At 42.4% G+C, this 19416-nt stretch overlaps 1 protein-coding gene across 4 annotated transcripts in view; it reads right to left on the bottom strand.

Moving 5' to 3' along the window:
• Nucleotides 1–15370: 15370 nt before the first annotated feature.
• Nucleotides 15371–19416, bottom strand: part of KSR1 (kinase suppressor of ras 1) — a 256106-nt gene continuing 252060 nt past the window's right edge. For all 4 annotated transcript variants that reach the window (XM_033922274.1, XM_033922275.1, XM_033922276.1 and 1 more), the window contains one exon: nucleotides 15371–16541. In XM_033922274.1, coding sequence (XP_033778165.1) covers nucleotides 16460–16541 — 82 coding nt within the window. In that variant the 3' untranslated portion in view covers nucleotides 15371–16459. The remainder of the gene's footprint in view (nucleotides 16542–19416) is intronic.

Genomic DNA, 19416 nt, shown 5'->3' with positions numbered 1-19416 from the left:
CGATCATCTGGAGGCTGCTTTAATGTGAGACCAGGAAGCCGCGCAAAACCTACAGCTGATGCGGTAAAAAAGTCTCCTGGCAGGCCAGCTTAAGGGCTCCTTTTACAAAGGTGTGCTAGCGTTTTTAGCGCACGCACCAGATTAGCACGCGCTATTGTGTGCGCTAGCCGAAAAACTATTGCCTGCTCAAGAGGAGGCGGTAGCGGCTAGTGCGCGGGGCATTTTAGTGTGTTAAGGCCCTAACGCACCTTTGTAAAAGGAGCCTTAAGTGTAAATTTGTAATTGTCTGGTGGGCCAAATTTTATTACACCCCAGGCCAGAGTTTGAAATTTTTTGAATTTTCACTAGGTGCTTTGAATGAAAGGAAAGTCTTTATTATATGATATATGTGTTATGATATATTGAAGAGTTGGGAGGGAATGGGATAAAATATATTTATGATTAATTATAGAATTTCAAGTGATATATTTAAGTAAAATGATGTTACTTTTTGTTACACTTGATGTAAGTTATAAAAATGAATAAAGAATGAAAAAAAAGACGTCTGTTATAGATTAATCAATGTATTGAGACATGAGCTTTCAAGGACCAGTGTCCAATTAACAGTCCCCCTCCCCCTTTTTTTCTAAAACTGCAATTGCATTTTTTAGCACAGGCCAGCATGCTGAATGCTCTGCACTACTCCCGATGCTCATAGGAACTCTATGTGGTCCTTTTACTAAGGCGTGCTAATCAATTTAGTGCACACTGATATAGCACACACTAAATGCTAAGGTGCCCACAGAATATAATGAATACCTTAGTATTTAGCTCACGCTAAATCGCCTTAGTAAAAGGAGCTCTATGAGCATCGGGAGCAGCGCAGAGCATTCAGCACATCAGCCTGTGCTAAAAACCTCCATCACATTTTTGTAAAGGGGGGGTGTGTGTGTGGAGTACGAGTGTAAAAGGGGGGGGGGTATGAGTGTCGGGAGCAGTGCACAGCATTTGTGGTTTTGTAAAAAGGTTGGTGAGGGGGAGGAAATATCTCAGCCCCCACTATTAGAGTCAAGACAAGGATGGAATAAATTCATACCCATCCAATTCATTCATTATGACTCTCCTAGAAGTCACCTCCTTGTGATATCACTCAGATTTAGAATTAAAAAAGACAAGACACGATTGCTTATTTTTTTTATTGAGCATAAATTTATTGACCAGAAAGAACTCTAAATTATCCAGAAGTTCATGAGCATAGACTGCACATCTGCTGGTTGCATAAACAACTACAGAACTTTTGTTAAACCGACAATTTCAATTACATTAATAGCAATTCCGGAAGACAAAATTCAGTTGATAGAAAATATAGAAAACATTGACTGTACAAAGGACTCCTTTTATCAAGTGCGGTAGGCAGTTAACGCGCGGAATGCTGCGCGTTCAACTACCTGCTGCGCTAGTCGCTAACGCCTCCATTGACGAGGCGTTCGTTTTTAGGCTTGCTGCGGGGGTTAGTGCATGATGAAATGTCCGACGTGCTAACCCCCGTAGCGTGCCTTGATAAAAGGAGCCCAAAATTTTGCATCACACTGAAAAAAAAAAAAAAAAAAAAATACCCCAAACTAAAGAAGTCCATGTCACCGACTCCATTTATATATATATATATATATATATATATATCACTGAAACTGCAGCTATGGTTAAGGACTTTACATGGCTGGATAAGCTGTTTCAAAATGAGACGGGAAACAAAACCACAAACTCAAAAGCACAATCAGAATGGTGCGCACCAAACAAAAGTGTCCTTCAACTCATCTGATAAATCCAAATGCCTTTATTCATCTAAGCCTCATAAATTCATCCAATGACCCGACATGCCCATGTTGCCTGCCTCAGGAATCTTGTGAGTCTTCGACAGTTGAGAGCTGCATGGGAACGGGGATGACGGGAATCCCGCGGGACCCCCCTTTGGGTCACGGGGATCCCGTGGGGACGCTCCTTAGGGTCGCGGGGATCCCGTTGGGACGCCTCCGAGGGTCGAGGGGTTCCTGCGGGGTTGGATTGCAGTGCACTCAAGCCGCGAGGGTAGTCTCCTCCTCCTTACCTGCCCTGTCGCAGCACACAGCCGAACAGAAGCCTTCCCGATGTCAGCGCTGACGTCGGAGGGAGGGCTTAAGCAAAGCCCTCCCTTCCTCCGACGTCAGCGCTGACATCGGGAAGACTTCCGGTCGGCTGTGTGCGGCAGGGCAGGTAGGAAGAAGGCAATGGCGTACGAAAGAGGGGGGACGGGTGGGGACGGGTGGGATTTCTGTCCCAGCGCAACTCTCTATTCGACGGGTGTGTTGAAAAAATTGCATAGAATATAGAGATGCACGCACCCTCTAAATGCGGCTGCTAAAGTTAAAGTCGTAAAGCAGTGAATGTCACTACAACTATGCTGTGACTAGACTCACAAGAATCCTGAGGCAGGCCGGTTAGGCCAAAACATGTGCAAGTCGGTGCGCACCATTCTTTTGTTCGGTGCGCACCATTCTGATTGGGACAGTTCCACTCTGGCTCTGTGGATAAGCTGTTTTCACATTTACATGTCCGAATACACATATACAGGTTTACCGTGCTGATCCCTCCTTTGCATTATCACAAGGAAAATGATTAGGAATGGGGCATCTCTTCGCAGGTGTCTTATTTTCTAGCTATTTAGGTGTTTTGTTGATTTTTGCGCCAGAGACACTAACCCTCTCTTTTACTAAGATACGCTAACAGATTAGCGCGCGCTAATTGACTTAGCGTGCACTAAATGCTAATGCATCCATAGACTAGCATGCACGCATTAGCGTTTAGCGTGCACTAAATTGATTAGTGCACCTTAGTAAAAGAGGGCCTTGGTGTCTTTTCGAGTGGAATCAAATATAAGGTCCCTTTCTACAAAGTCGCTTTAGCAATGCTACTACAGTAAATAGACCAAAGCCCATAGGAATTGAATGCATTTACCGCGGCTTTGTAAAAGCGGCCGTAAATGTTTGTTTCACTTAGGAGTTGTCAGTGCAGAGGCACAAAATTGGAGTGGAAGATACAAGTCCAGGGCAGGGTGAAGGAAGCTGTGTTTTCCCATTATTTATGCAATAAACACCTAGGGGGGTCCTTTTACAAAGGGGCAGTAGCGGTATAACGCGTGGAATACCGTGCGTTAAACCGCCTGCCTCACTAGTACCTAACGCCTCCATTGACGAGGTGTTAGGATTTTAGGATGCCATGGGGGTTAGCGCTAACCCCCGTAGCGCGCCTTGATAAAAGGAGCCCCTAGTTTATTTTTGCACCAAGGGTGGTTTTTTTTGTCGCCAGTGTTTTTTCAGTTAAAACTTAAAATCTGAAGCCCTAATTATGACAGTACAAACGTTCATGACTTCCTTCATCTTCAGTAGCATCTCATGGATTAAATAACACGGCATAGCTTGCTTTGTGCTCCTTACGCTAAAGAGAAATGGCCATTTTAATAAATGCAAATGTTATACAACATCAAAGGAAACTAAGAACCAGCCCCTTTTGCGAAGTATTAAAAGTGACATGAGCATAACCGGGACAAAATTTTGTTTAGCCGTATATTTTAAGATATATTTGATGGATCCAGGGTCTTAATATTTGATACATGACAACAAATGACATTTCTTTGTAATCCCCAAGCATTAATAGAACTCAGCCGGACAAAGCAAACCTGTTGCTTTGGAGATCCAAATCCTTGCTGCTTCTCCTCAGCTGGAAACAAATGAAAGCCCTTCCCATTTTACCAACATGGACTGTGTCTCATTAGGGCAGGCGTCCAGGTTAGTCAGCCATTATATGTAGGTTTAATCATTCACCAGCTCAGAACAAAGGGCATATAGAATAAATATATAAATGGGTGGAAACTGAGGTAGGGGTTACCATATGGCTCCAGAAAAAGTAGAAGTAAAACCCGGATGTCTCAATCCATCCTCCTTTTTCTGGAGCCATATGGTAACCCTAAAGGGAGTCTGTTAAATGGCTCAGAGCAACTTCCAGGTCATGTCTGCATAATTTTACTGCTGCACGGTTCAAGTTTTGACAGATAAACATCACAAAATTCATGAATTAGGGGGGGGGGAAAAAAAACCCATCATAATTACTCTGAGTTGCTGCTGCCAAATCAAAATGGCTGATGATCTCTTTAAACATATGGGAGCCATCTTGAAAAATCAACACTCCCGTTTAAAATTAAGAGCTGCTCTTTTAACATGGACCCCAATCAAAATGAATGCTTCATTTATTTATTACAGATTAGTGTTTTAGCCCGTTACATTCGTTACAGTAACGGATGCTAGAATAGCCCCACCTATACCCTGACCCTGACCCCACCCATGCCCCGCCTCTATCATGCCCGGACCCTGCCTCCCACTGATCCCAGTCCCACCACCTCACCTTTCACCATTTCCTTTGTATCCTTTTGGCCCTCCTGTCAGGGTCTTTACTTACCCGAGGCGGCAGCAGCAGTCCTGACGTACCAAACTTTCCTCCCTCAGTGCCCCAAAGCAGCAGTGGTCCTACCATTTCCACCTCTCCCTTTCCCCCTTACACACCCTCTACCATCTCTCTCTGACCCTGTTTCACCTCTTTTGCCATCTTTCCGTTTCCTGTTCCCCTCTGTCCTTCCCCCTCCACACTCCCTGAAGTCTATCTCTCCCTATCCCCTACCATCTCTCCTGGTCCCCCTAGTAGCCCCTCTGTCCTTCTCATCCATCTGTCTCTGTCTCCCTCTCCTTACCTCCTGCCTCTGGAGAGCTCTCGCAGCTCCTCCTCGACCTCCTCCAGCCAGGCTTCAGCCATCTTCTGCCATGGCTTGCAGCCACCGACAGCTGCGGCAGCTGACATCCACCTCGGGGGATTCTCGCGCATGTGCACTCCTACCTGCGGTTCCCTACAGCGCACGGAAAAAGGGAGCATGCAGGTGGGAGTGCGCATGCGCGCTTAGGGCTTTATTATATTAGATGACTGATTTACCATTAATTGCACTAGAGTGCTGCTGGGCAGTTTACAATCACAACCTATAGAGTAGAAAGGAAGTTACAATTTTGTCATGGTGGTGAAAGGGCGAGTAGATGGTACGGATGGACAGACTGCATAGATTATGTGGTCTTTATTTGCCTTCATTTTTCTCTGTTTCTATGTCAAAAGAAAGAAAAATGTAAAAATGATGGGGAAAGAAAAAGACACAAGTAGAGAAACAGAAGTGGGAAGCAAAGGAGAGGAAGAAATGGGGCAATTGACTGGGGCAGGGGGAGAAAGGAGAAGGAAGTGCTGCAAGCATGAATGAAAATCAAGAGATGGGTCATCCGCACATTTTGTTTAGGCAACATTATTATTTTTTCAGTTTTCTTATTGCCAAATTTGGTACAATTAATGGGGACATTAAAACTTCTCTGATTTAATGTTCCTTTCTGGTAAATATTTTGTATTGTACTGAAGTGTCTTTAAGCCATGAATTCTTGGGACAAGCCTAGCACCTCATCCTAGGTTAACCACATAGACTTCTCTCTGCCACATCAGTGACACGGCGGCACAGGGAAGGCCCCAGTGGGGAAAGCCGTGAAGCAGCCTGTTCAGTGCTTGTGGTCTCGCGGTGGGAGGGTCGGCAGGGTTCGGGAAGGAGGGATGGAAAGATGTTGCACAAGGGGGATAGGTGAGAGGGAGGAAAGATGCTGCACATGGGGGGGAGGGGAGAAAGCGCTGCCGACGACGTATTGGGGAGTATTGGGGACATTCGGGAAGGGCTTCAGGGGTCGATCCAACTAGGGCTTATTTTCGGGGAAAAATGGTAGACTAAATACCACACTACTTTATCCAAGAAATTGTTAGGGAAATCAATAGGATAAGCAGGCCTGGATCAACCTACTAATACTACTAATTATTTCTATAGCCTACTCAGTTGACCTGGGAATGAAATAGCAAACCTATTTGGGACTCATATTATGTAATGAAAAATTCTTTTTTAACCCCCCCAAAAAAAAAACAACAAACTTTTTATAACCAGAGATATTTCAAAAATTGTTAATGATCTCAAGCAATATATGCAATAGGACATATGTGGATAATAATTAAATATGTATGTATCTGTGCATCTGTGTGTGAATGGTGTGATATGATCATTTCACTCTCATATGGGGAGGGTTGGGTGGGTTTGGGGATAGTTAATCTTAGCAACTTCATAAATATTCTTGCTTTGTAATGACAAAAATCTGTTACAAGAAAGCCAGAATATTATTCTCTCCTGTTTGAATATATGTTATTATATAAAATTTCAATAAAAATTTTGGAACTGAAAAAAACCCCTTTTTTTTCAAAATAAAAAATATACCCTTGTTTCTAACAATTGTATATAACACTTGTGTTAAATTATGGTGTGCTCAGTGCTCCAGCATATAGGCCATGGGAGGATTAAACCAATATGAAGAGGAACCATCACAGCACTACCACTGTTCCTTCAAACACAATAGTATTAACAGATCCCTGGCTACATTGTTTCATTGAGCCAACATAATTTAACACAAGTGTTATACAGTATACAATTGTTAGATACAAGGGTATATTTTTTTTATTTTGAAAAAAAAAAAAATAAAAATTCTGCATTACATAATATGAGTGCTATATAGGAGTGCAGGTTTATGTTATCATCTCCATATTTGAACCTATTTGGGTTTATGTTATTATCCCCGTATGGAAACCTATTTAGGAACCATTTGTTTTGTCCCACAATTATTCCCCCTGAATGATCTGGGGGTCTTTAGCTGACAAAAGGCAGGGGCGGGCAAGTCCCAGTTTTGTGACCCATGCAGAGGGCAATTTTATAACTACTGTACATGCAAACGTTTTGAATACTTACATTTGCACGCGTGTGTGAATGTATGCGGGTACATGCTAAATAGTCTAAGCACTATTTCGCAAAGACCCACTTAACTTTCAGAGCACGTATTTGCATAGGGAGGTATACACAGGGGAGGAGCATGGGTGGGGCTTCACAAGGAACTTACCACATTCCTACTGCACTTATGCTACCTCTATGGCTGCTGTAAGTATGAGCGTCTAAATATTAGGTGTGACTATACCGGGTTATGCTAGAATTCCATAAAGGCACCTAGGTGTAGATAATTTGTCCCTGTCCCCGCAGGAACTCAATTTCCCTGTTCCGTCCCCGTGAGTTTTGGAAAGACTAAAACGGTTAGGGCTCTTCAACTTGGAAAAGAGACGGCTGAGGGGAGATATGATTGAAGTCTACAAAATCCTGAGTGGAGTAGAACGGGTACAAGTGGATAGATTTTTCACTCCGTCAAAAATGACAAAGACTAGGGGACACTCGATGAAGTTACAGGGAAATACTTTTAAAACCAATTGGAGGAAATTTTTTTTCACTCAGAAAATAGTTAAGCTCTGGAACGCGTTGCCAGAGTATGTGGTAAGAGCGGATAGCGTAGCTGGTTTTAAGAAAGATTTGGACAAGTTCCTGGAGGAAAAGCCCATAGTGTGTTATTGAGAAAGACACGGGGGAAGCCACTGCTTGCCCTGTATCAGTAGCATGGAATGTTGCTTTGGGTTTTGGCCAGGTACTAGTGACCTGGATTGACCACCATGAGAATGGGCTACTGGGCTTGATTGACCATTGGTCTGACCCAGTAAGGCTATTCTTATGTTCTTAAGTACCTGCACCATTCCTGTAAGCTATAATTGCCATTTTGAGCCAATCAGGGCCTTCGGCCCCTCCCACTGCATCTCAAGATGTTGCATGTGGCCCTGTAGGCAGGAGGAAGTGGGTGTCCCTCCTGCTGTTTTCTCATCTGAAGGTATGGGGAGTCAGGGATGTGGGAGGGGGGACCCAGGAATGTTGTGGGGAGCAGAGATGTCAAGGGCAGGGGTGTAGGACTCCGCAGCTCAGCTGATCCTGGCAGGGGGAATTTCCAAAACCAGCTCAACTGATGGGGATTCCTCTGCCGCTATCAGCTGATGGGAAGCCTACGGCTTTTGGGGTTTTCCACTCTTTGGGTGGTGGGATGGGGTTGTGGCCACTGGGGGAGTAAAAGGGGGGGGGGGAGTCATGCCTTAAATCCTCCAGTGGTCTTCTTGTCAGTTTGGGCACCTTTATGGAACTTAGACTCAACTTAAACAAGTCTAACTGCTGGCGTCTAAGTTCTCTCTAGGAAAGCTTTGATTATGGCTGCAGTGTGGCTGAAGGCCACACGATTCTCATCCATAACACACCCCTTTGATCTCTGGATGCACAGCAGTTTAGAAGTACTGCTGCACGTCCAGAAAGTTGGCTTTGATTATCGGCTCTTGGACGTCCAAGTTTCGATTATGAGCCCCTTAGGTTTTCAAGATGGCACCAACGGTGACTGAATCCTACATCAAAACCACATTTTTAGTGCAAGGAAATTGAAAATAGAAATCTCTGTACAAGCCCAATGCTTCTGTTCTCACACCTTTTATTCACGACAGAGTCTTTGTGCATTACAAAATTAATGCATTACAACCCACAGAAACTGCATCAGGAATTGATCAACAAGCTCATTTTTAGAGTCTGCAACATCGAGACACGTGGAGGGTAATTTTATAGCAGAATGCCCGCTACAGGAGCTGGTTAGGGCACCTATTTCAAGCCTATACTATAACAAAAAGTAGACACTTTCTTTATGTAATACTAGTACCAATGGCCATAATCACATCTACCAGCTGTATAACTGGTGTAAATACCCAGATCTGAGCACTTACAGATAGAAATGATAGAATTATGTAATTTATGTGTATTGTCACAGGGAAGACTCTGTGAGCCCAAAGGAACACCTGAAGTATCAGGGGCAGATGCCAAAGGAAGTGAGTTGACACAGGTTCCCACTCATACAAGTCCCTGCCTACAACCTAGGATACTGCAGGGAAATTAAGTGCCTTCTAAAGGCAGTTCTCAGACTGGGTCCGAGTCCCCAAAGACCTGTTTATTATTTCCTAGTCCACAAGCTAAAGAAGTAAAAGCAGAACTACAAGTCCCAGCTGGGCAGGTGCAGGTCAAACCTAAACCCAGGGCTGGAGCAGCTTCAGCCAGCACTAGACCTAGGTCTGGTTTAAACCAGCCCAGTAAACAAAAGAACTGAGAGGCGATCAGATCCAATTACTCAACTGCAGGGGGAGAAAAAGGTGGATTCCTAAGCAGCAGTAGGCAGCCACATAACTGGAGAATTTTCTGCAAGTCTGAGGAGTCCAGACTCATGCTAGGCTCAGGGGGAACAACATGTATGAGGGCCAGGTAGGAACCCAGGTTTGGGTGGCTCTGGGGGACACCATAACTGTTTGTCCAGAAGATTCAGATTGGAAGTAATGTGCGAACAAGTTTTGAGGAAAACTGTTAGTTAAGAAAAGCAGCTTCGCACGAAAGGAAGGCCAGAAATTAAGCCATATTTTTCTATCAGGAAAGAAAAGATTATTTTTCTGGTCTTGTTTTGAGAAATTTTTGCATGCCAAGGCTGTTATGGGAAATTCACTGCAATTGAAACTGCACTGTGGAGAAAAGTAAAATCCATTTGGGATATTTGGGGAGAGATCTGATTTAAAGCTGATTATTTGGGTGGATAGATCCCATGCCTTGGGGGTTGGCAGAAAAGGCAAACCCAAGGAAAATTCTCCAATGGTGATATTGTAGAGACTGTAAATTTAAAAGTAGTATTAGAAGATTGGAGAACTGACTAATCATGTTTGCAAAGTACTGAGTCTGGTACAGCGAAGGCCAGACTGAAGCCTGCAGGAAGAATACTCGGAGATAGAATATTTTTGTGGTGTTTAATACTGTATGTGCAGGAAAATTCAGACTGCAATTTGTAGTGAAGTACATTTACTTTATTTACCTAAGGGGAAAGTCCCTGTGTTTTTCTTCTGACTGCTACTGAATGATTTTTCCTGAACGTTTTTTCACACACGAGTGATGGACCAAATAAAAGCAAGATTTTTGCAGTTTATATGGATTTGAATTGTTTTTCTTAAACATTTTTGTAGAGTTGGGGTTGTGTGACCTGGTACCTGGACCCTACCAATGCAGCTATGGCTGGTCACAATATACCTGTGTTCTCTGATCACTCTCTGCCCAAATTCCACCAATGCACAAAGCCACCAGCAGATGATGCATCGTGATATCATGGCACATAAAGAGATTATTTATGTGCCTTCCTGCCACAACTAAGTAGCTCCCTACAGAATTACCCCCCTGAAGGAGTCGGTTTTCAAGCTTCCCATATGGCTCAGTATTTGCTCACTAGCAATCAAATCAGAGTGAAGAGGTTCATGTTTTAAAAAAGCAATAATTTAGAAAAATGTGCCCATGCTGAAACTCTGATTTGTATACTCTCCCAGTTCATCAGGTTGACACTATGGCAACTGCAGTCATCATCTTGAAAGAATTTTTGTAACCCCCCCCCCCCCCCAAGGATTCATGGGAGAGATTTGCATGCAGATGTATCTCATGAATATTCACTGTGGATACCCTGTCTCAGTTCATCAAGTTGAGAGACTTTGGCAACTGCAGTCATCGCCTTGAAAGAATTCTTATAACCCCCCAAGGCATCATGGGAGAGATTTGCATGCAGATGTTTCTCATGAATATTCATTGTGGATACCCTCTCTCAGTTCATCAGGCTGAGACACTTTGGCAACTGCAGTCATTACCTTGAAAGAATTCTTATAACCTTCCCAAGGCATCATGGGAGAGATTTACATGCAGATGTTTCTCATGAATATTCATTGTGGATACCCTGAAAACCTGACTGGCTGGGGAGCCCCCAGGACAGGTTTGGGGACCACTGCTTTAGATTATTATTATTATTATTTTGCAATGCACTTTCGCTAAATTCTAGCAATTAGTTTTTTCATTTAATGTTAACAAAATTTAAGGGAAGTTTCCAAGTTTATTAATCATTTGATATACCTTCTATCAGAAGTTTATCAAGATGGTTTACAATCATTAAGCAATAAAAACATGTGTAAAAATAATATCCACATACAGATAATAAAATGTCATGGGGGGGGGGGGACCAATAAGACTAATTGGACAGGAGGGAAAAAACCCAATAGGTAGTGAAAAATACATCGAAATTAAAAAAAAAAATTAAACTGAGGGCAGGTGGAAAGATAGTACAAGAGGGTGGGAGTTGGCTTCGAAAGAAGCATTCGGTAGAAAGAGCCTGGATTGAAATTTTGAGGGGCGAGAGAGAGAGAGGTTCAAGTATTAAAGGCGTCCTCGAACGGGAAGATTTTGATTTTGGACAGAAACTGTTTTTGAGAGGAAGAACACATTGTTTTGGTAGTTAAAATAGTAATGTTTAGTATCATTTCTAAAAACCAAAATAGAGATCTACTTAAAACTGAGCATTTTCCGAGTACAGTCACAACTCAGGTTGTTCAGATGGAAATTATGTAGAATTCTTGGCTACTGATAGTTCATGGACCATATTATAATTTGTTCTGTTCCATAACCATCCCTTACAGTGTTATCCTAATGCTCATGGTAACAGTTGTACTGAGTTTAATGAAATTATAAATCGCCTTTATTTTGTACACAACTCCTCCTACATATATTAAATGATTCACAGTTGAGTTACAAGCACGTTTGTGCTTTTCTGCTTAAGGAAAAAAGTATGGGAGGTGGGGATGGCAGGAGGGGGGAAAGGCTTGGAGGGGAGGTGCTAATGCTGGGGAAGGAGAGAGGGAGGGAAGGGTTGGGTCATTGATGCTTGTGCCCCAAACAAAATAAGAATAAGTTCAATACTGGTCAAAGTGGGGAGGGGGCTTAAGTACCACAAAATGCTACAAAAAAATGAAAAACTAAAACCCTGATTTTACATTCAAAATAAGACATTTTTAGGATTGCACTTAAATATATAGAAATAAAACCATTTGTATTTCTGTTGCATTAGCAACTACTTTATATTACATTCAACAGTACATTGAATTTCACAAAAAAGGTACAGCTTGGGAATCCTTTTTGCAGCATTATATACATTTTCTTACAGATGTGTTTATTGCAAATGTCATATTGCATAAACACCCCATCATTATGGAGGGGAAAACAGCTTTAGAGGGTCTGGAAAGGCAATGGATGAAGATGTTTCAATGCAACAATCATGGGTTTCCTCTGATTTTTTTTCAGGAGGGAGGGGGCTCAGTTACATCTAATTTTAAGTTAGCATAGTATGAGCCAGACCCAATTAGCAGTGCAGGTAAAGAGGGCATCAAGCTGTTTTGCAGAAAGAGAGGAATTCTTCATGATTTAGGCCTGGGGCCAACTGAAGACTGCCTAGGAGTTAGGAATGGATTAACACACTTAAGGCCAGAGTGGTGTGGGTTTTTTTTTTTTTTTTTTATCATGTTTTGTTTCCAAAATATGTACGTTTTCTTCTGTTTTGCTTTATCTGATGAGAGAGACTAGAAATTTGTGTTTGTTGAGGACCTATGAACTCTGCAGTAAGAAACACAAACATACCATCTTATCCAATACACAAATTTGTCAATTATTTTTATGTTTGAAACCCCCTGATAATACATTTCTGGCACTGAAGAAGCAACAGAAATCTTTGAATATTATTGTATCTTTGCTTCTCCTGCCTTTACTGAATCTCATTCTAAAATCCCCTTGTTGTGGCATTTCACTCCTCACCTACTTTAGCTGAGCCATCAAGGAGCACATTCTTCATGCACTGCTGGGTTTCTTCATGTAACCTCATCAGTAAATCAGTAACCACAGCCATTATGTTCCTTCTCTGGGTAAAAGATTTTAAAAGCAGAAGGCGTCAGGTAGGGTAAATAACCTTTACAGCAGAAACAAATCTTGCTAGACAAACTGATTCAATACAGATGCGTGATGCATACATTTTGACTGTCAACTAACTTCAGTCATACAATGCATTCCATCCTCTTCAATTTATTCAACTTAATGTGTAATTAAACTCTGGAGTTCAATGTATTAAGTTAAAATGTGGATACTTTTTGATGCACTGGATGTAAGTTATTAAAATGAATAAAGAATAAAAAAAAAAAAACCAACCCCAAAAAAACTCTGGAGTTGTTGCCAGAGAATGTGGTGAAAGCAGTTAGCTTAGCAGGGTTTAAAAAAAAAAATATTTGGAAATCCATAAGCCATTACAAAGATGTATGTGGGGGAACCCACTGCTTATTCCTAGGAGAAGCAGTATGAAATATGTTTTACTCTTTGGGATACCGGGCTTGATGGACTTGCAGTCTGTCCCAGTGTGGCACATCTTATGTAAGCTATACCACCCCTTTAAATAAACAGTCTACTCTTTTGTCCTTTAGCTCAGAACCAAAGCCCAACTTAAACATTGGGTAGACTAGACAGTTACTTGGGGGTGGGGGGTGCAGCTGAAATCAAAGCAAAACAATAGGGATTCATACACTAATTCAAAGAACCATCAGCAGGTGTTCACCCTCATAGGGAGGATGAGCAATTTTCAAATAGTACATTTGCCCAGATAAATGGCTTTTGGAAATTGCCCTCACAGTGATTTTTGTGGGCTCATAAAACTACCTGGGGTGTATGCGCATGCAAACATAGGTACACAGACAGTGGAGGGTAGTTTAAGCTATGAAGGATCTCGTTTTATCTATTTTATACTTTTGTGCCTTTCTAAAATGGAGAGGGGAGAAGGGGAACTAGCCAGAGGGAACAGAGAGGAAATAGGACCACTGCTCCCTCTAAGCCAGTGGTCTCAAACTCAAACCCTTTGCAGGGCCACATTTTGGATTTGTCGGTACTTGGAGGGCCTCAGACAAAATAGTTAATGTCTTATTAAAGAAATGACAATTTTGCATGAGGTAAAACTCTTTATAGTTTATAAATCTTTCCTTATGATCAAGAAACTGTTTTATTTTACTGTTGTGATTATGATAAACATACCGAGGGCCTCAAAATAGTACCTGGCGGGCCGCATGTGGTCCCCGGGCCGCAAGTTTGAGACCACTGCTCTAAGCTGAGCAGGAGTCCTCCAGCTGCATTGCTGCCAGTAGGGGATGCTGCTTCAGTGTTGTGTCTTCAATCACTAAGTATGTTCCCTGGAGTCCTAACAGAATTTCCTGAAGGAAAATCTGGACCCTTGGCCCCGCCCCCAGGCCTGCCCAGTTCCGCCCCGCCCCCTTAACCTGTTCATGCGCAGATGTGAGGTGATGATGTCGCATGTCTGAGCATGACGTCACCGCGTTGCATCTGCACATTCACAGATGCTGTCCCGACATCGGAAGCTTTTCAAAACCCGGACAAAGTGCTGGGTTCTGAAAAGCTATCTGGGGAAATCTGGACAACTGATCCTGTAGAGCTTGCCTGTCCCTCACTATTGGAAATGTAAGTGAGAAATATCACTCCCCCCCCACCCCATCCCCCACCACTGGCAGGACTGTAGGTGAAGAATTCCCACTCAACTTAACAGGGATGTCAAATGTTGGTCCTCAAGGGCCGCAATCCAGTCGGGTTTTCAGGATTTCCCCAATGAATATGCATGAGATCTATTTGCATGCACTGCTTTCATTGTATGCTAATAGATCTCATGCATATTCGTTGGGGAAATCCTGAAAACCCAACTGGATTGCGGCCCTCGAGGACTGACATTTGACACCCCTGTCTTAGAAGACCAGTGACCATGGTTCCTATGAGCTCCAGTATGATTTGCACTGGGTGGCATCACAGTGGAGGAAAAGGATATAAAATACACAACCGTGCACCATGCCTCTCTTCCTGTCAAAGGATTATGAAAGACAGAAACTGGATTGCATGGTTAGGGATCTGTGCCACGCAAACAAAACATCTGTTTCATTTGCTTCTTTCTCCCAGAACCATTTAGGGAAAGAAGTTATCGATGCAGGCTGCCTCTCGTTACATAAAATATCGTAGGATCCTGGGCTAAAGTTGTGGTTATACTAACCTGTCTTAATGGCAGCCCACATTCAGTGGGGTAGCAAAGGTGAGTGTTGCCTCTCCTCTGTTCCTTCCCGGCACAAGCAGCATAAGAAACGGCCATCTCCGGATCAGACCTTCGGTCCATCAAGTCCGGTGATCCGCACACGCAGAGGCCCAGCCAGGTGTGCACCTGGCGTAATTTTATTCACCCATATCCCTCTATGCTTCTTGTAAGGAGATGTGCATCTGGTTTGATTTTAAATCCTTGAATGGTGGATTCCGCAATGACCTCCTCTGGGAGAGCATTCCAGGTGTCCACCACCCGCTGCGCGAAGCAGAACTTCCTGATATTCGTCCTGGACTTGTCCCCCCTTAGCTTCAGTCCATGTCCTCTTGTCCGTGTCACATTAGACATTGTAAATAATTTTTTTTGTCCTGCTCTATTTTGTCAATTCCCTAAAGTATTTTGAAAGTCTCGATCATAACCCCTCACAGTCTCCTCTTCTCAAGGGAGAACAATCCCAGTCTCTTAAGTCGTTCCTATTATTCCAAGTTCTCCATACCTTTAACTTGCTGTCCGCGTTGTGTCAGCGCCTGCTCTGACGTCACTTCCTAGGTGCGGGACCCAGAAGTGATGTTAGAGAGAGCTGGCACCGACGTGGGCTGCAGGTTTGCGATACTGCCGAGGCCGGGAAAATTAAAGAGGTACGACAGAAGGGAAAGGGCACATGTGTGTATGTGTGTGTGGTGTCGGGAAGAGCGGGGGCAGAAAGGACAGCTGCCGGTGCCCACACCAAGACAGCACCCAAGGCAGACTACCCCCCACCCCCCTTTAAATGCCACTGCCCACATTGATATTTTTATGCCTTACATTCACACTTGTTAGTTGATGGGAGTAAACTATACATAAACATTGGAAAATTAACTGGTCACTGGTATCATAGACCAAAAAGGAAATGTAGTAGGCACAGGTGAAATGAGGAGGTCAAGTCTTGGATCAGAAGAAGCAAAGTTTATTAAAGGACCTGACACGACCCATGTTTCGGCATGATGTCTGCATCAGGAGTCATAGTCATACCAGTCTCAAAGCTAGATAAAGCTTCTATGTAATTTAGTAACTGGATTTCAGGTCAAAATATCAGTTATTTGTTCTGTTCTGTCAGCACAATGGTAAAAGCCAGACACGTGACCTCTGACACAGGCTGCATCGGGTCCTTTAATAAACTTTGCTTCTTTTGAGCCAAGGCTTTGCCTCCTTGTTCCATCTGTAGCCCACTGCACTTCCCTTTTGATCTTGTTCAATTTGTATTGCCGATTCCCTCTTATCTGCTTGCTTCACTGGTAACACAGAATACTTCAGAAACGAGATCAATCAGGCACCGGCCTGAGTCAATCGTCTTGCAACATCCAGGCATGTCTACAGTGGCTGTGAGGTCTGAGCATCGAAGATGGTTCTTGGCCTTTTGGTGGGGAGCAGGGAAGGAGGCTGGTTAAAGATGGGGGCATTGAAATGAAGGAATGTCCCATACCGGGCTATATCCTTTGGTTACTCTGCTCCAGGATTCCCAAACCAAGCCTTTCAAACCGGGGACTAATGTTGCTACTGCTGCTAATGCTGGAAAAAGGAGAAAAAACACACACACACACACATACAATTATATCTTTCCTGCTTCCTGAATGAAAACTAAAATACAATTGTTACAAAATAGTTGCTTTCTTTAAAATTCATGTTGAATAAAGGGACTGTCCAGCAAAGAGGAATCAGTTTGGCAACCTCTTGAGTTTCAGCCCTTGTGGAGTACATGAAAAAGAGAAACCCTTGTTCTGTTGTGTAAGGTACAAAAGGCTATAAAAAAAATGCATTTTAAATTTTGGGCCCTATTTTAAGTGAAATTTGGAAGCCTAACCACTATGAGCATCAGCGCTAATGCCACCGCAGCCGGCGATAAAAAGAACATAAGAATTGCCGCTGCTGCTCAGACCAGTAGTTTCAAGTTTAATAATTGTTTTGATTAATCGCTTAATCGTATTTCAAAGCGATGAACAAATTAAAATTACAATTTCCGGGAAACAATACATGACAGAACAATACATATTAACATACAAAATTTAAAAAATTACCACTACAAACTTATAAACACAAGGAAGAGGGGGGGAGATGAAATACAAAATCATTATAGAAAAGTAGAACAAAAAAGGAAAAATACAAAATGAGTAACAAAAAAACCAGTATAATATAGTACAATAAAATAATCTGAGCTGCGGTGAGTTTCGTTAATTATCAAAAGCGTCTTTAAAGAGAAATGTTTTTAAGTTACTTTTGAATTTCTCAAGATTCTGCTCTTCCCTTAAATAAATTGGAAGGGCGTTCCATAGCTGAGGTGCCGTAACGGAAAAAATGAATTGTCGTCTTGTATTGATGACCTTAAGGGATGGAATAGTTAGTAAATTCTGTTCATTAGATCTCAGGGTTCTGATTGGAGAATATGGGATCAATAATTTGTAAATAAATGCTGGGGTTTTATTAAGAAGGGTTTTGAAGGTGAGTATGCATAGCTTGTATGTTATCCGATGGGAGACTGGAAGCCACGTGGCGGCCCTCTGGTCAAAGACCAGCAACCTAACCGAGACTAGCTCTACTAGCGCACGTTCTTGTTCAGCAGGAACTTGTCTAACTTTGTCTTCGTAAAAAAAAAAAAAAAAGAAAGGGGGGAGGGGGTTTGTAAGTTTTCAACTGAAAATTCATTTATCATTTAGGCTTTGCATTCATTTAAGAGTCTAATTTAAATGTCCACTGCTGAAAATCAGTTTAGTGTATTTACTTAAAATCTGTTTTGTCCAAAGCAGAGTACAAAGAACATTTGTTGCTCTAAGCAACTAATTCCTTTTCCATCTTAAATCAACCCCTGTTGCCACCCAATTCTTAAGATCCTAAATTCAGTGGTTTAGTGAAACTAGAAGTATAATTTTAGAAACTAAGGCCTTGGACATTTTCAGAGAAGTCAGTTATGAACATAATTGAAATTATCATCTCTGGGATTTATTTCCAATGATGGCTTTTCTGTATAGACTGACAAGTTGTAATATAAAGGATGAGCAGGGAATGAAACATAGTAAATGATGGCAGTTAAAGACCCGAGTGGTACATCCAGTCTGCCCAACCATACATGCTCCATAAATTAATCGTTTAAATGGTCCTTTTTCTTAGATATTTCTGGGCCAGAAACCCAGAGCCCTGCCAGTAGTGTGCTTAGGTTCCTTCTACTGGAGTCTCCATCAAAACTCACTCCAGCCCATCTTAACCAACAACTGAATGTTCAAAAACGGGACACAGGCCTTGCAAGCTTGCCCAGTATTGGCCTTAGTTCCTTCAATGTTCCTTCATTATTTTCTGATTAGAGATCCTCTGTGTTCATTCCACGCTGGTTTGAACTCTGTCACCGTTTTCTTCTCTACCACCTCCCTCGGGTGTGCATTCCACGCATCAACCACCCTCTCCTTAAAGAAGAATTTCCTAACATTAATATTGAATCTACCACCCTTCAACCTCAAATTATTCTGGTTTTACCATTTTCCTTTCTCTGAAATAGATTTTGTTCTACGTTAATACCTTTGAAGTATTTGAACGTCTGAATCATATCCCCCTTGTTCCTTCTTTCCTCTAGAGTTTACATATTCAGGGCTTCCAGTCTCCCCTCATACCTCTTCTGGCGCAAACCTCCTACCATTTTCGTGACCTTCCTCTGGACCGCTTCAAGTCTTTTTATGTCCTTCGCTAGATACAGTCTCCAGAATTGAACACAATACTCCAAGTGGGACCTCACCATCGACCTGTACAGGGACATCAACACCTTCTTTCTTCTACTAGTCACGTCTCTCTCTATACAGCCTAGCATCCTTCTGGCAACAGCCACCGCCTTACCATACTGTTTCTTTGCCTTTAGATCTTCAGACACTATCACCTCAAGGACCTTCTCCCCATCCGTACTTATCAGGCTCTCACCTCCCAGCACATATAGCTCCTTCTGATTTCTAATCCTCAAGGTGCCTTAGTGTCTAAAACTGGTGCTTTATGCCTGGGAGGGCCTGTAAGGCAGCACTATTCCGCACCATGATAGTATCTCTCTAATTCCTTCAAAGAAACAAGTAGCAATGTTCCCTTTCCTTTGGTTTTCTCTTTATTTGGCTTTCGTTCTTATCCAATTCCTATCGAATTTCTTTGTCTCACGTTTGTCTGTCACATTTGTTCCCCTTCAATATGCCATTTATTAGATGATGTTTCTTTTAAATTGTATTTCCTCCATTAATGTCAATGGCATTGTTTTTATTTTTATCATGTTTTTGTTCTCCCTTTTACATTTTACCTTGTAAACTCACTTAGAAATTGGAAAAGCGACTAAATCAAATTTTAATAAAAACTTGAAACTTGCTATTTAATCTAGCCAGCACAGACACACTAGTTGGTACCCACTGTGGGGATACATTTATAC

The sequence above is a fragment of the Geotrypetes seraphini genome, chromosome 15, assembly GCF_902459505.1.
Source record: "Geotrypetes seraphini chromosome 15, aGeoSer1.1, whole genome shotgun sequence".
Classification (NCBI taxonomy): Eukaryota; Metazoa; Chordata; class Amphibia; order Gymnophiona; family Dermophiidae; genus Geotrypetes; species Geotrypetes seraphini.
This window is presented reverse-complemented; position numbering and strand designations above follow the sequence as displayed.